We start from the raw sequence: 18,600 nt of genomic DNA on the forward strand, positions 1-18,600 counted from the left end.
GGCGCAAGTGGAATGTACAAAGCATGGTGACATTCATTTTTAAGTAAATATAATGGGCGATATATTGCGTCACCAAAAATTATTGAGGTCATGTACATATATTGCGCGATAAGTCGATATATTGCTTATTGCGACAGGCCTATTTATGCATTTGTAATTGCAGGGTAAATGCATTCATGTCTTGCATTAAACAAAATACATGTGTGTAAATACATCTAAATGCCACTTCAGATGCAGCTTCTGTGTTGATTTAATTTGCTTGCTAACAGCCCGAATGTCTTATTATTCTAATTCCTTGATTAAATGTAAGAATTTGACTCAAAAGATAATGGACACTTTTAGGAAAAAATGGCTTTATAAAGGTAAAAATGCCCATAAAATGTAAAAATCAGTTTAAACTTATTGGAAAAGATTAATTTCTATCAGTATGAACTGACCACCACACAGAATATGAAGAATATTAAAAACATTAGGAGTCAGCTGTCTTCAGCAGTCCTTAAGGTACCAGCACAATAACACACTCAGCAAAATATCGTCTAATTATCGTTACCGATAAAATCCCAGAAAATATCGAGATATTATTTTTGTGTCAATATCGCACACCCCTAGGTTCCGTACATTATTAAAATACATTTAGATTCAAACGTTTTACTTTATTAAAGTTAAAAAAAAAAAAGTTAGTAGTATTCTGCATGATTCATTTCATATCCTCCTGAGACCCAGCTATGGAGTTTTGTCCTCTGTAGAGGACATTATGTTTTAGCGATTTCTCTGAGACCTCACATATCACAGTTTTAAGTCTGGATGTCCTGTACAGAGCACATTCAGGGCTTTCCAGAGATAACAAATGATTGGATGTTTCACCATGACCACTCCCTCTCCTTGGTCTTTAAAAATGGCTGACATTCATTTAGTGATACAATTGTACATCCTTATGGAAATATGATGATATTTTGTAATTACAATTTAAATCAGATTAATTTTCTAATTGTTTGTCATAAATCAACATCTCAGGAAAATGTTATGGGGTTTCAAATCAAAATATGAGCTTCTGTTATGAAACAGGACATCATTTCATACATGTCCACTGTAGAGGACACCAGGACTAAAAGCATGTTTATTACACATTTTGGGAGACAAAAGAATTGAATAGGAAAACAAATTATATCTAATATTTCATAAGAATATCGATATATTATTGTGAAAATCTCTACTCCCATCACTACACTTCTTTTTTCAGCATGCTGTCCCAACAGCACTTTAATATGCAAATTAGATACAGTGTATAGATAACATTGTGCTTAATGGGAAAACCAGTTTATGGAATTTTTACACACATATTGCATAAAGCAAAATGGTATATCAAATCATTTTGTTATATATATTTCATAACATAGTTGAAAACCATCCTTAAACAAAGTTAACCTAAAAATTGATTGGTGATTTAAAAAAAAATTCCCATTGTTTTTGCCTTTTCATGTCTATTCTTGTCATTTAATTTTTTTTTTTAGAAAAACTGAGTCCTGGTGTCCTCTACAGAGGACATAGCATAACATATAAATAAAATATAATTTTCAAAAATGTTATTTTACCATTTTTTTCTTATGCTCTAAACAATGTAATGACATGAAAAATACTAAATTCACAACGCTTTTTAGTTCTGGTTCTCAGGAGGATATAGTAATAAAACTGATTACAACAAACATTTCTTCGATGTATAACACTGTACACACAATTCAGACAGCTTTAAAATCGTAAGGATTTGTAGAGTTGAAAACAATTCATTTCTAAGTAGGGATGCACGATATATCGGCCACCATATCGGTACCGGCCGATAAATGCTCATTTTTTCTATTATCGGTATCGGCCTGATAAGAAAATTTGTCCGATATCTTAAAGCCGATAAATAATGCATTATTTCCTTCAGAGACACTTCAGATGCGCGCTGTTCGTTTGCAGCCTTTTGTGCAATTGTACATTGTAATATTGTGTTTATTTGATGTATATCTGATTTATCTCATATAGAATGCGTTTGGTTAAGTTAAAAGAGCGCTTCAGTTTACCGGTGATCATCTTTAGCTCAGCACACGCAGCTCAAACAGCAGTGCACAACATTAATAACTATGATTGGGAATGGTCAAAACAACCCAATTCCTGGGTTTGTCCCTATTTTACCCAACACTGAGTTGTATTTAACCCAGCATTTTTTAGAGTGTATGCTTTTTACGAGACAACTTGTTTAGCCAAAGTATTAATGATTGTATGTTTTGTTTTACTTCATACATATGTATTAAATTATGTTAACCTTGAGGGAAAAGACTGATGATGTGATTGCTGAGAGATACTCTAATATGAAGCCACACTGATAGCACCTACTTATATTAGACAAATATCAGATATTTTAACACTGTAATGTGTCATGTGGGTTATTGATCTAATACAAATGCATGCAACAAAATCCTATTTAAGAACTAAGTAGCTACAGTATGCCTGCTCTTATGCTGTCAGCAGAGGGCAGTACTGCTTAATAGTTTGCACTGTGGCGTGATCTGCCTTACAAAACTGCTGGCTGATCTCCACCATCACATCCCTGACCACTTTTGATCAGCCAATGAACAAACAGTTTAATGTAAACGCCACAAATCACACCACCATATACACATCATTTACTAACGCACATGTAAGTCCATATATCATTGAGTCAATTACAACAACAAATTTTATTTTGGTCCTCATGCACAATTTTTCATAATAAATAAGGATAAAAAAGATACATAATGACTGAAAATTTGTAGGCTGAAGCCTTATTTTGCCTACCCTTTTGACATATTTATCTCACAATATCTGAGCTAGATAACAGAAACATTTCCCAAAATCTAGGCCTACATAACAAAAGTACACATTTCAAACATTAATACAACAGTTTATATGAATATTATTCATATTGAGTTATATAATTAATTATCACACCTTTTTTAAACATTTTCTTGAATTTACAAAGTGACCTACACATTTTTAATTCCTTGTCACAGTTTACCCCTTTGATAGATATACATCTAATTTTTATATTCACGAAAGCATTTATTACACATTGGCTATCAAACTCTGAGAATGCAAAGCAACATCCCAAGTCTAATTAGGCTTGTGTTACAAGGTGTTAATTAGGTGTTACACAAAGCTAGTTTCAGAGTAGGTTTAGAGACAAAATCAAACAAATCAACCCAGTTCAGGTTAGGTTTAGCGGGTTCACAATTCTTCACACACACACAAAAAAAAGAAAAAGTGGAATTTACGGTAAAACATTCGCAGCTGTGTTTGCCAGAACTTTACCGTAAAAATATGATAGCAACCATTTTAGGTTTTACGAATTGAACTTTAATTTTATGGAAAATAAAACTTATATTTGATAAACTGATATAACGTTAATATACCAACCCACTGAAGTCGTTTTTTTACCTTTATAATACTCTGACAGCCACCAAAAAAACACAGGTAGTAATGGGAAAGCCACACGTAGAATCAAAGCTCATCACAAGCAGCTTTTCCATAAGATGAGGTGAATAATACTAATATATAGAAAGTGAACACGAATACACAATACAAAAAAATAAAAGTACAAAACAAATGTGTGGAATCTGCAGTAAACAGTCAATCACACGAAACAGCATCAGTTTGATTCACTTCTCTCAAGAGAGTTGCACAATTCACTTCTCTGCTGAAAATTTGAAAAATATCATGAATTGACATATTTACAAACTAAGTCAAGTCAATTCAAGTCACCTTTATTTATATAGCGCTTTTAACAATACAGATTGTGTCAAAGCAACTGTACAGCATTAATTACGAAAATAGTGTGTCATTAATGCAAAATTACAATAGTAAACAATTTTCATTTAAAGGCAGTTCATCATTGAATTCAGTGATGTCATCATTCAGCTCAGTTCAGTTTAAATAGTATCTGTGCAATCATTTGCAATCAAGTCAACGATATCGCTGGGAATGAAGTGTCCCCAACTAAGCAAGCCAGAGGCGACAGCGGCAAGGAACCAAAACTCCATCGGTGACAGAATGGAGAAAAAACCTTGGGAAAACCAGGACCTGTTGGGGGGCCAGTTCTCCTCTGGCCAGACGAAAACCAGCAGTTCAAATCCAGGCTGCAGCAAAGTCACATTGTGCAGAGGACTCAACTGTGACTCACAGGACTCAACTGGTTCCTGTGGTCTTGTCTAGGAGACAAGGTCTTCACTGGGGATCTGTCTCTGGGGCTCATCTAGAGTAAGAAAATAAAACAGTAGCTGCCACTGAAGTTTGAGAAGACAGCTGAACGACAATATCTATAAAATAGCAAATAAATCAACTGTATTGATTTAATTACAATTTGAATAGGTTAACAAAGAGCTTAAAGGATGCAATTTTACCAATTTTTAAAGGTTTATATTCTAATGCAGGGGTGGCGAACTCTGGTCCTGGAGAGCCACAGCCCTGCAGAGTTCAGCTCCAACCCTAATTAAAACTCACCTGCCTGTAGCTTCCTAGTAACTGTTCAGACCTTGATTAGCGTGTTCAGGTGTGTTTGATTAGGGTTGAAGCAAACCTCTGCAGGGCTGCGGCTCTCCAGGACCGACGTTCGCCACCCCTGTTCTAAAGCTAATGTACTTATATTCAAATTGGGTAAAAATGAAATGACAAAATTGGTCATTTTTGCTCATTGGGGGTGGGGGTGGGATACTGTACCGCATATGTGGTGGCATGAGTCGCATAAAGTTTAAAAGCATTAGAGGCATCAAACGCCATTGGTTTTTGTTTATCTCATGACCAAGTGTTATTGAATCACCCCAGCCATTTTTAGAGCTACTGCAGAGGGCTGCAGATCTGTTCCTAGCAAAAATCACAGGGCTTCAAAAGACTTGAATCACAGTGCATCAGTGGACCATTGTACTATATAAAAGTAGTATTGCACTTATATGGTACTTTTTCATCTTTTGTTACACATACGAAAAGAAAAACAGTAGCAATATGAGTTTGGACTTTAATGGTTTATACGAAAATGACATTTTAAGTGTACCAGCTATTTTTAAGACAGTTACTTTAAGACAGATAGTTTGGATTTAGATTAGTTTAAGATCTCTCTGTGTGGGGTCATAACCACTTAGATATGACATTTTAAAGGTCAAGTCAATACAGACTGTTTTGAAGCAGCTTCACAGTAATAAACAAGAAAATAACAGTATTATTATGATTCAACTATGAACTGGATATAATTTTAGCTGTGAAGCAGCTCTAAAAAGACATTAGTGTCATTATTCATCTCAAGTCAGCTTAGCCCAAGCACTAATGTAATTTATGTACATATATTAATTTTCCATTTATAAAATATATTGTCATTTTAAGTAAAACATACAAACAAGCTATTGGAAATTGTAACAATTGTATAGTATATATATATATATATATATATATATATATATATATTCAACTACCCCAGCTCCCGGTGTCAACGTTGGGGGCTTTCAGAGGTTCCCCGGACAAAACCAGCAGCACCCTTCTGGAGCTACACCCACCCTAAACCAGCTCCTGACATCTCCGAGTCCGATGATGCGCGGATATGGCAGCGGCTATCAAGACTACAGCACCCCGCAGCAGCAGCAGCAGCAGTCCGGCATGGGTCTGGGCAAAGACTTGAGCTCCCCGTACAGCCCCGCTGCCAGCCACGGCTGGGGAGCACAACACAGAAACCACCCGGCCTTGAGCCCCGGCAATAACGGGAACAGCAGAGCTCAGGTGAACGTTTACGCTTGCGTATGTGTGTTTGTCAAGCCTCGCATGCAGGTCTAGCCGTGGCCTGATGCTACTCGTATTACTAGCCTACAGTGTGCAGCTTTTATATTTATCCAATGCAAAGTATCTGTGTAAATGGTGGACTAGAATGCTGAGTTTGTGTTCTCCTGTTATAGTTATGATTATTCCGGGGTTTGGGCTTGTGTGCGGATTGACAGGCAGGTGAACATGTCAAGCTCTGCCCAAGGTGACTGTGCTAACGGTGTTAGCATGAGAGTTAGCCTGCGCTGAGACGGTCATTTCTGCTTTAGAGAGATGCTCGATACAACGATAAGATATGCTGGGCTGCTTATGTTCTTATAGACCGTAGAATAATACAGCGTTATTACCAAAAAGTCAGTGTCATGTTATTGAATAAATTATCGGTCGTGGTTTCGATGAAGAGCTCGTTATGGAACATTCTAGCATTGCGCTGCTGCTGAATACCATTCGCTGCTTGTGCGTTTCGTTCCCGAGATCAATTGAAATAAAGCGATTTCGTGCTCTAATTCTACTTTCCAGATAAAATTTCGATTTCGTTTTCAACGTTTGGTCACCAGTAAGCACTGGCTGTCTGAAACGAATGGCCAGACTGTTTTCAGTCAGTGTTGCCAACTAATTTTCAGGGGAAGTTGCTAAAGGAAGATCACGATGCGAAATTGTGTCACTGCATCAAATCAAATGCATCAAAAAATAAAATGTATATATGTTAATTTAGATGTGCTTATAAAATAATATAAATGCATAATATAATATTAAAATATAAATAACAAGTTTTAAATACAACATTGAATTATTTAACACTTTCACATTTTTTAACAATTACAATTTAAGTTTATTTTTATTAGCTAGTAAACTAGTTAAACTACTCATTCTGAACAATTATAGATTTAAGCAGTGTATTAGTAGTTCGTATGCTACACTCTAAGTAAAGTCTGTAAAAATAGGGCAAAATCTATTATTATGAAGGAATTTTCCGTAATTATTATTCACACGTTTTTTTTACCTACATTTTAAATTACGCATCGCGTTTTGTGTTTTCGGGTTATGGATAATGTCCTGGAAAATTACTACATTTTTCATTTTTCTAGATATTTTTCTTGATCAACTGATCAACAATCTCAAGTACAAGCTACTAACAAGGTGCATCATAAATGAACAATTATTCAATTATTATTATTAAATGAAACAATTGCTAATAGCAGCCAACTTAATTCATGTGAATTGTGTACTGCTAGGCACCTTTGGTTTCCTCTTTTTGTGTAATTTAAATGGAAAATGTGTGCCTTTTTTATCGTTTGAGTCACTTATCAAAAGTTGCTAAATGTTGCCAAATACATTAAAAAAATAGCTACATTTGTTGCTAGGTGCTTTTGGAAGAAAAAGTTGCTAGGGTAGTCTGAAAAGTTGCTTAATCTAGCAACAGAATTGCTAAATTGGCAACACTGTTTTCAGTACACAGCGCTACTGATTAGCATTGTTAGCTGGGCTGCGTTCAGCCCCGACAAAACGGTGCAAAACGTTTTTTTAAACGGAAACGGTGGTGCGTTGAACACCCTGTTCTGATGACGCAAGAGTTGCACCTATGGCAGCTGAGAAGACCATTCTTTGTGTTCTTTTTGAAGAATTTTCAGAGCCTGATGAAATCGGTATAAATACGTGTTTAATACCGCAAAATACGCTCGATGTTACAAACACTGTCCTTGCCCTCCAGAATAAAAGAGAACATCCCAATCGAGTGAAGGGAATGTGGTTCCTAATTATTGTGATCCAATATTTGCCTCGCATTTCAGGATGAAAAGACAAACATTTCAGGTGAAGGATAATCCACTTCTCACCTCCGAGACTGTGTTATGATCTATATAGCCTTATTATTTTTATTGTGAGTATTAGGCTTATCATTATTGCTGATCACTGTTGTTGTGCTATGATATTGTAATATATACCATTATATAATCAGAGGGGTATAGAAAAGTTTATGAAAATGTCACTCCATAATACAATAGCAAAATATATAAATATGTATAGTATTTGTATGTTACATTAATCAGTGTCTAGCACACCTTCCTAAGGAAAGGATATGGACCAGAAGACATTGCAATTACTAAATGGTATTTAGACAGACTTAAAGAAGTTCCAGATCTATACTTGTGCTCTTATTATTTCAGTTATTTTGCCTTTAATGTAAATAAATATGTGCAAACAATATACGTGCTCTTGTGAATTTATTTGGATGTTAATTACATTGTGAGCTGTCTCTTTAATACCGCGTGGTTTATATACATGTTGCTGCTGATTGGGCTGACATGTTTGACACACCCAGCAAACAAGAGAAAACGCATCTCAAACCCCGTTAAACACCGGTTCCAGGAAACATGTCGTTCAAACCGGAAACCGTAGCAAAACGGTGCACACCGGTTTGAGCTTGAACTTGCCCCTGGTGTTAGCGCCGGTCTGGCTTCATTATGCAGTAATTAATGTTTTCACATTCACTAGCTATATTTTAAAATATTATCCGTACTGGTCGTCTCAAACACAACATATTCAAATATAAAGAAATTATAAGGTGAGGTGGTGACTAAAGCTGTATTCCAAGACCCAGGAAGCTCACTAGGGTTTGAGACCATAAAGACCAAATATTTGCTTTAGCTCGGGTAGGTGACACGCTAGGTTTTGGCACTATGATACCCCAAATGCTGTCTAGGTAGGCTGTGCTTTAGCTTTTTAAATCTTAATACTCAAAATTGCTTTCTAGGTAGGAAGCCCACTGGGTTTTAAGAATGTAATGCCAGAAAATCCTATCTTGGTTGGCAGCTCACTAAGTTTTGAGACTATAATGTTGAAAAATGCTGTCTAGGTAGGCAGCGTACTTGGTTTTGAGATACAACCTTGGATTTCACAGTCCAGCTGGCAGAGTTACCGTTTTTCAAGTTCGATTTCAGTGATACATTGACTTTGCTGCTTAATATGTTTTTGTGCAGGTCCAGGGGGGAAAGCTGATGAATCTATTGGAATAGTTTAGCATATATTAATATTCAGCCAGCTAAATGCTTTAGGCTTTGTCTTTGTTAAACGGTAGTGTAACAATTTGGTGTTACAATGTTTTGACAATTTTTTTAGTGAGTTGTTTACAACCAGTATGCGCACAATTATGTATTTTGTCTATTTTGAGTTCTAAATCTGCATTTGTAGACAAAAAAACTGGTAAAATACAAGTTTAATTTTTTTCCTTCTACGACTTATCATAAGCAAGAGGCAAAAGCTGCCTGCTTTCAGTTCTCCAGTTCTGCATCTGTGCGATCAGATGCTTTTTGGCTCTGGTCCTTCTCTGAATGGATGAGCAGTCCTGACCTTCACACATGCAGATTAGCCATGCTTTCATAGTGGCACATGAAGAACATTTGCGCTGGATTGCCCAGGAAACAGGACTGGAAGGGATGCCAAGACACCTGATAGCCCTCACACCTTCCATTCATTCTTGACTAATTTTGTACGACGCCTTGAGAGCATTTTGGATGTACCTTAGAAGAATAATGATTAACGAAGTCTGTTTGTCTACAGTTAATTTAGAGAAGAAAAAAAATGGAGCCCCACATATAAATAAACATTTATAGGTGCCTTTGATCAGGAATAACGATTGGAATAAAATTGCAGACTGGTTGAATTATATCAATAAGTTCATGTTAGGCGGTGTGTGACAGATTTCAATTCTTTAGACATGCATGAAGATGATGTTGACATTTATGCTCATTTGCATTTTTAGAAAAAGGCTATTATAAGAATAACTTGAGTTGTTAATGGCTTATCTTCAGCATGAAGCCCATTTAAGCAGTCCACTTTCCCCAGGCCTCCCAAGTGTGCGTTGCTCTGCCACTCTGGCTCCACGCAAAATGTAATTAGTGACAGAAATTCACCAATTGTGTTGTGTATGCGAGAAGTTTCACTCCCTTGTAAAAGCTTGAGGATGGTGGGATTTTTGGTTGTTTTTGAGAGTCTTTCATGCTCACCAAGGCTGCATTTATGTGATCAAAAATACAGTAACAACAGTAATACTGTGAAATACTATTACAATTTAAAATAAAATAAAATAAATACTTTAAAATGTCTTTAATATTGAATAGTGTCTTTGTCTTTTGATCAATTCAGTGCATCCTTGGTAAATAAAAGTAAAAAAATAAAATAAAATCTTATAGACGACAATTTGAATAATTATATACACAAATATATACACAAATGCTAAATAAAATGCTAAATTTAGATAAAAGGTGCAAGCAAATGTTTTGTTACTTATAAAAAAAGCTTATTATTTACGTTTAAATATCCAATTTATACTAGTTGTAAGAAAAATCTTCCAAGTTCCAATTTCTTTGTTGGCTAGTAACTTCAACTGAAGTTCTGAGTCGCTTACAAACTTTAGTTGTACATTAGTTATTAATAAAAGAATGTAAGTAAAAAAAAAAGTAAGGCATTATGAATAATGAAACCCTGCCACGCTCACTTCCCTAGGTAATTTACATATCAGGGACTAGACCTATATTATCGGAATCATGAATTTGTTTAATAAAATGTCCTATTGGATATTTGTGTTATGCATGTAGTAACCATTTTATGAAGAAAGAAAACTCTCCGGGCTGTTCTATTTTGTGAATATAGTCACTCTGCTGTACATAATGCCAACAAAGTCATTTAGCTGTTACTATTTTCACAGCATAGCATGATCTTGCGTACCTAATTGGTGATTTAACGATGGACTTGATCGTAGTGCATCAAGGAGGTGTGTTAGGAATAAATTAGAAGTGGAAATGGTTTATGCTTATAAAACGGTAGACTCGTTATTGATGACTTCAATTGTTCCTTGAGTAAGAATGACCTGGAAACTTCCAACAATGTTCCACTACAAATTCTTCAGGCATGGCCTAATGGTACACAAACTCTTTTTGCTCTAAACTCTCATTTGACAATATAGTTGTCTAGTCAGAGAAAATGTGTGTGTGTGTGTGTGTGACTGAAGAGCACTCTGGCATGACTGCTGATGCTTAAAATGTTCATTTATAGTGGCCTCCCAGGCTTTCTCAAATTGGTCACATTTTCTGTAAGTGCTGCTTCAATTGGCCTGAATTTGGCAGTGACATGAGTAGATTAGTTTGGATGGCTCTCAGTCTTTCTGGCAAAGATGAGACACTTGAGAGAAAACCTGACCCCCCCCCCATATCAGTCGATGGCACGTTGCCCTGAATCTCTTCATTTACTGAACCGCTCAACCGTATGATTGCTATTTGTATTCCAGTCTGCTCAGGCATAATAGTCGTATAAATATGTTCACACACAGACTGCCATACGTTGGAAATCACTGCTATTGCTGTTCTTTATGCTAACATGTTGATACTCCTCTCAGCAGGTGGCACCTATGGACCCTATGGCCATGAAGCGTTCTCAGATGTATGGGATGGGCAACAGTCCCTACTCTCAGCCGGGCGGAACATATCCAGGGCAGCCATACGGATCACCCACCCCTCACCGATACCCAATGGGAATGCAGGGGCGTGGCCAAGTGGGCATGGGAGGGATGCAGTACCCTCAGCAACAGGTAGAGCTAATCATTTTCAGTGTTGCGGAAAAAGTCCCCTTCAAATGGAAGTGTCACATGCAACTTTGATTTCCATGTGAAAAGCTTTACAGATACCATCATGGAAAGGCAATTTTACATGGTTGATAGCAGAAAAGCAGCAAATGTTTGGTTTTTAGCCAGGCACCACCCTCGTAATGTCATGTGCTTGACACTTCAGTCTGTAGAGCTCAGTGCATTGGGAAATGTTAAAACGAATCATGTGAAAGAGTCTTTGTTATAATTTTTAAATGCACAATAAATCACTTATAACCAGGCTTGTGCTAAATTCTACTGAATGTGCCACAGAATTCACATACATCTACAATTCTAATGTGCCCCTTGGATGTTCGTTTATTAAAGACCCCATAAAAACTTAGTTTTCAGTCCTGTGTTGACAGATTTTCTATTGAAACAGGAAGTTAGGGGTAATATTAATTTACATCACGTTTCGACTTTAATTTACGTCACATTCTTTAACCTATGATTTGTTATTTCTAAGCAGAGGCGTTTAATATTAGTGGGAGGCATATTCTTATAGATGGCAACAGCCAGGTTCCAGAAGTAGAAATTCTTGGGATGCACCGAAATGAAAATTCTTGGCCGAAGCTGAACAAAATGAAACACTGGGCCAAAAGCTGAATACCGAACATGGTTTTTCGCGTATTCCCCCCCCCCATGTATTTTGCCAATTTTTGTCATTATTGCATAAATTAACACTGAACATTTTTTAACATTCTAGCAGACATTAGCACAATTTAACTTAAAATTAATAAGTTAGTAAAAAAAAAAAAAAGATAATTCTTTTAAAACATTTGAAAATATTTCAGATCCCACTTGGGAAGATGTTTGTTGCACGTATCACATTGTCACATCCATGCCTTAAAATGCATAAAAATATTACTGAGCAACTGACGAGTAACGCTGTTTCAGCGTAGATTTTCCTCGCTCTTTGGGCTTTGAACCCCGGGCGCTGCGAGCTCGCACAGTGCTGTTTATAAACATGCCGTTTGTGCGTGTATTAGAAAACATGACGTTCTGCAGTTTTTAATTTAATTGTTTAAGGCCATTTCGCGATTTCAATCATCATACAGTTAACATACTTCCTCTTCTCATCGGAGACGTGAGATGCAGCACTAAGCAGTCTCTCGCTGTCAGTGCTTGTAATGATTTTTGCATCTTTCTCTTACAATTTTAAATGCTTCCACACTGCCGACATGTTTACTGCATTAGTGCGTGCCACTGTTTGATTGCGTCACGTCATTGTTTGGTACAATTTATTCAGTCTTTCCGCTTATTCGGCTAAACACCGAAAGAGCTTATTTTGCTATTTTCGGCCGAACAATTTCGGTTTGCGAACATTTGGTGCATCCCTAAGAAATTCCATTAATTTTCTCCATAGGAAATAGATTTTTAAACTACAACAAATCTTTAAAGACAGACCTATTGTGAGCTGCAAATTTTTAATTGATAGTTGTTGAAGCCGTCAGATTTCATTATTGCAGAGTGTTTTCTTGCTTTATAAAATGGGTTACTACATACATAACACATTAAAGACACAAATATCCAATAGAACAATTTATTAAACAAATTCATGATTCCAATAATGTAGGTCTAGTTCCTGATATGTAAGGTCCTTGAGTCTGGATTTGAATTCGGGACGCCAGTAGCGCAACGGCCCACAAGGCTATCAGCACTGAATAAAACCCATAATTTTCAAAAAAATTCCCACCAATCAGAGAATCAAAACAAGAAAATCACACCAAATTAACTGCTTAGTGCCTGCCTACTCCCTTGAAGAACTGTGAATGACTTTATAGTCAGTTTCCCTTTGCTCTCAAACTGCTTAAATATCTGTCTATATATGCATATTTTGTAAAAATCGTAAAATGTTTCTTCTATATATACAATAAACATGCTTTGAGCGGTTTTATATTTATTTGTCCTTTTTAGGCTAATTCAATTGTCATTTGTAGTAGAGCCCGACCGATAGGGTTTTTTGGGGCCGATACCGATATTAGGGAGTAAAAAAAGGCCGATATTGATATATCGGCCGATATTCTTTGTGTATATTATAGTACAGTACCAGTCAAAAGTTTGGACACTTTCCCATTCGTGTGTCCAAACATCTGACTGGTACTATATATATAGAATACAGTATATACATAAACAGAATATATATATATACATAAACACATTTTTTGCAATGATCACTCAAATGTGGTGATGGAACACTTATAATGACGTGACAGAGATACGTAATGGAGGCAGGGCATTTAACAATTTAACAATAAACTTTATTATCCAAAATGAGTCTGACATCAGTGCACTGAACAGTAAAGTTGAAGTTTATTCAACTTTAATTCAATTCAATTCCATTTAACTTTATTCCGTTGAGGTTTATTTCACTTCGGAACATTCATTCACGGATTTGCGCTACTGTCTTCACACACAGACGAAACTTACTGTAGAAGTGTGAAGTGTGACATAATATACCTCTGTAAATAAATATTAATTCACATCTCGCACACTTTAATGCCCTTTGAATGTAACGTGTACGTTCCCTTGGAACTGGAATCATGGCGGAATTTCATGTGAAGTCCACTTCGCTGGGCAAGACAACGCTTGAATGCTGCTGCCTGAACAAGAGACCTCCTTACTGAAGTGAACGTGTTGACTAGTGTCACTATCTCACGAACGCGCCGGCAATCAAACACTATCAAACGCCACCCTCCCTAGTAAACAATGGAGCACGCTCTGCTGGACAAACTAAGTAATTACACCATTTCAAGCATTTTATCTGCGTTATATGTTCTGTAAAAAATATATATATCGAGATATATCGGCGACAGGCTCATATCGTCCGATAATATCGGCAAAACGATATATCGGTCGGGCTCTAATTTGTAGTGCTTCATGGGATTGTTTTTGTTTTTTACATCAAAGCCATTTAAATACACAGCCTTATACCTTATACTGATTTTAAATGTTTTGCTTTAAATCAAAGTTGGTGATGTTGTGATTCACCGTGTGGTTGGTGGGTTGGCTTATAACTCTTTAACAAAGACTTCCAAAAATCCCTATGGGAAAAATGAATAGGAAAAATACTTCTGGAAAAAGGGCTGCTGAAAAAGTTGACTCTATTCTAGACAGCATTTAATTGGACAAAAAAATTATATATTCATGAGTACAAGATGAGTCATCAGTTTTCATTTCATGATTTGATATCATGGGAGCTTTAAAGAAATCTGAATTTTCTTTCAGATACCAAAGCGTGTTATGCTCCCAGCTCCATTTAACACATCGCCACACTTTTAAATCTATTTTGCAGCATTCAACACATTTTCCTCACATATATTCGGGACAAAAAAAATGTGCGTGGGCCTAGTTATGTTACTTGTCTCATGGAAGTGCTCACTTTTTACCATGCCAGAATGTTTTTACCTACCCCAGCTGGCTGCCACACGGGGGACTATCCTGCTACAATATCTACTTTCTAAGCACATCTACCTTAGACTATCAGAATTAGCAACACTGACGCATAGCTCTCAAACAGAGATAGCAGCGGTGCTCTTCATGCTGTTGAGTCCACAGGAAACTGAAATGTCCCACAGGCCGGCGGTCTGAACAGTGACAGCCCAAGGGGGAACACAGAGTGTGGTGCAGAAGGAACGACTCTGTTGTGCCTGTCAGCGTGGAGCGACAGTACTCCCAGTGTACCAGAGATGTTGACAGTCTAATGCACCACATATCTGTCAGAAGAGCTTGGCAGGCAGTCTGGTTGGGCTGGGCCGTCCTATTCTGGGTACAGACTGCCCTACTAAATTTAAACTCGAAAGCTGGACTGTGTTAAGTTCAGTGCCACTGCCTCTGAAATAAAATTTCTGCTGATGTAACTAAGGCTGCATGGGTAGGACAAAAGAAAATTAAGCCGGTAGTACTGTAACCAAACATGTTTCACTTTCTAAAATTCAATGCGAGTGCAGTTTCAGTATTGTCTTTAATCTTACCTACACTGTTATTGGATAATGTCCTGGCAGAAAATTACCAGTACATTTTCCTTCAACCCTAAAACACAATACAAAGCGATACGTAGGATTAGGCTTGCCACGATAGACGGTGCTGACGGTGATACCGGTGTTAAGCCGCAACACCGGTTACGTCACTTGCCCACCGCAGCACCGACCCCCACCGTCATTTTGATTTTTTTATAGTAATAAAAATCATTTAGTTCAGTAAAAGAACAGACAATACAATTAAAAACTGAACGCGGCTACTCAATGTAGCGTGCCGAACGACAGTCACATCACAGATCAGATTTCATTTCTTCGTTTTCATTTCATTGACAATATTTCGGATTTTGAAAATCCTGTTGACTTTTGCTGTTTATCTAAGGTGATTTTTGAATTTTTTTTAAACATTAGTTTCTTATTTAATTGGTTCCACATTGTTTGCTGATTTTTACTTTATTTAAACTGTCATTTATTTATTTTATTTGACATTCGTTTTGCTAATAAACGTTCTACATTTCTTATTTATTTGGTTATATATTATACATGTTTACTTATTTCCAGTTTTGTATACCTATTAAACTTTATGTAAGTTATTTGTTATTTTATATTAGGCATAGCTTGCCCTATATGTTTTATATATAGGCTAATGTGAGTTTGACGTTGTATTTTGTTGTTGCAGTCAAGCAATTGACGCCGAACTGCCGCTAATTCAAAAGGGAAAGTAAAATGCGCACGGCGCTTTTACAAGATATTTAAAAGTGAAGGAAAGCGAGGAAAAGAGGGAATGCCCCGCCCCCGCGGTGATACCGGTATTACTGGTGTTGTCACACGTCGATTAACTGGTGGGAAAATGTCCTCACCGTCACAACCCTAACGTTGATTCAAAAAAGTATTACATAGTGAAAAATCAATATGGAAAATTCCTTCATATTAACATAGCATATTGGACTGAGTGTAGCTTCTGTGTATCTTCGACAAAATATGAAGGCTTAGGCTTGAAACATACTTTATGTAAACGCAGATGTGAATGATTGGCCAGCTGCTGAATCTATAATGACATGCCAAAAGAATTCATCTTTAAGATTGCAGTCAGATACAAATGTACTGAGATAAAAGGACTGGAAACCTCAAAGTAAATCAAAGCAACACATTTTTTTTATTGTGTAGTCTACACAGGCTGCATTCATAAATTTATAGCACGACCAGCGTAGCCCGTTTTATGTACAAATGGCTCTTTAAAGGTGATTGTTTTAATAATTTGGTTGAAATGACTTGCAAACCATTTGAATGAATTTACCTTTGTTGGTGTGTGTGAATTTTTGCAGTTGAAATCTAGTCATTTTTTGCGAGGTCAGGAGATTTTTAAATGCAGATTTCACAAAAAGTTGGTCACAGATTTTTGCTAATCAGTATTATTTAAATAAAAAATTGTGCTATGATTTACGTAGCTAGTTGTTAAAATGTTGGCAGTTAAACTACTGTGCTAGCTGAGCAACTACCAGTGAGATAAATGGGATTGCTAACAGCTCCAGCTATTGTAGACCTGCTTGTTCTGACACATTTTGGAAAACAGCGACGTGTGAAATCGAGTCTGCGTGGCTGGAAGGGTTTGGGTTCACATACTTGAGTGTGTTTTGGACCTTAGAAACACAAACTGCTATTTCAGCTATCAGCCACTTTCTTTTCATTACCTCCAGATCCATTACACTGATCTTTGGTCAGCTATACTGACACGAGATCAGCAGGACAGCAGTCATGTGCAGTTTCCTCCTGTGATTGCCCCTGGGTACGGACGTGACCTTTTTAGAAAGAAAGATCAGAATCAGCAATCTCCTTCTGGCACGGTGGAATGTAGGAGAGGCACTAATCAAGAAAGACATCACCGAATGCGGCCAGCACATAATGAGATCATTACAGGAGAGAGTTTTGGGGTAATCTCTGACCTGAAGGGGTGTGCGGTGCATTTCTGCAGCTGTTAGTTGTCGCCAATCTCAGTCGAGAGGGACCCTATAATGACTTTTATCTACCAGGACCACCCCAGCTGGCTGCCACACGGGGGACTATCCTGCTACGATATATCTACTTTTCTAAGCACATCTACCTTAGACTATCAGAATTAGCAACACTGACTCATAGCTCTCAAACAGAGATAGCAGCGGTGCTCTTCATGCTGTTGAGTCCACAGGAAACTGAAGTGTCCCACAGGCTGGCAGTCTGAACAGTGACAGCCTCAGGGGAAACACAGAGTGTGGTGCAGAAGGAACGACTCTGTTGTGCCTGTCAGCATGGAGCGACAGTACTCCCAGTGTACCAGAGATGTTGACAGTCTAATGCACCACATATCTGTCAGAAGAGCTTGGCAGGCAGTCTGGTTGGGCTGGGCCGTCCTATTCTGGGTACAGACTGCCCTACTAAATTTAAACTCGAAAGCTGGACTGTGTTAAGTTCAGTGCCACTGCCTCTGAAATAAAATTTCTGCTGATGTAACTAAGGCTGCATGGGTAGGACAAAAGAAAATTAAGCCGGTAGTACTGTAACCAAACATGTTTCACTTTCTAAAATTCAATGCGAGTGCAGTTTCAGTATTGTCTTTAATCTTACCTACACTGTTATTGGATAATGTCCTGGCAGAAAATTACCAGTACATTTTCCTTCAACCCTAAAACACAATACAAAGCTATACGTAGGATTAGGCTTGCCACGATAGACGGTGCTGACGGTGATACCGGTGTTAAGCCGCAACACCGGTTACGTCACTTGCCCACCGCAGCACCGACCCCCACCGTCATTTTGATTTTTTTATAGTAATAAAAATCATTTAGTTCAGTAAAAGAACAGACAATACAATTAAAAACTGAATGCGGCTGCTCAATGCAACGTGCCGAACGACACACAGATCAGATTTCATTTCTTCGTTTTCATTTCATTGACAATATTTCGGATTTTGAAAATCCTGTTGACTTTTGCCGTTTATCTAAGGTGATTTTTGAATTTTTTTTAAACATTAGTTTCTTATTTAATTGGTTCCACATTGTTTGCTGATTTTTACTTTATTTAAACTGTCATTTATTTATTTTATTTGACATTCGTTTTGCTAATAAACGTTCTACATTTCTTATTTATTTGGTTATATATTATACATGTTTACTTATTTCCAGTTTTGTA

General features: G+C 37.1%; 1 protein-coding gene across 1 annotated transcript in view; it reads left to right on the top strand.

The window, feature by feature from the left end:
* Window positions 1-5,475: 5,475 nt before the first annotated feature.
* Window positions 5,476-18,600, top strand: part of LOC107560194 (AT-rich interactive domain-containing protein 1B-like) — a gene marked incomplete at its 5' end in the record, with an annotated part of 126,212 nt that continues 113,087 nt past the window's right edge. The window contains 2 exons of the mRNA XM_016244306.1: window positions 5,476-5,781; window positions 11,216-11,404. Coding sequence (XP_016099792.1) covers window positions 5,476-5,781; window positions 11,216-11,404 — 495 coding nt within the window. The remainder of the gene's footprint in view (window positions 5,782-11,215; window positions 11,405-18,600) is intronic.

This window comes from Sinocyclocheilus grahami, unplaced genomic scaffold (genome assembly GCF_001515645.1).
Source record: "Sinocyclocheilus grahami isolate Dianchi unplaced genomic scaffold, SAMN03320097.WGS_v1.1 scaffold714.1, whole genome shotgun sequence".
NCBI classification, from domain to species: Eukaryota; Metazoa; Chordata; class Actinopteri; order Cypriniformes; family Cyprinidae; genus Sinocyclocheilus; species Sinocyclocheilus grahami.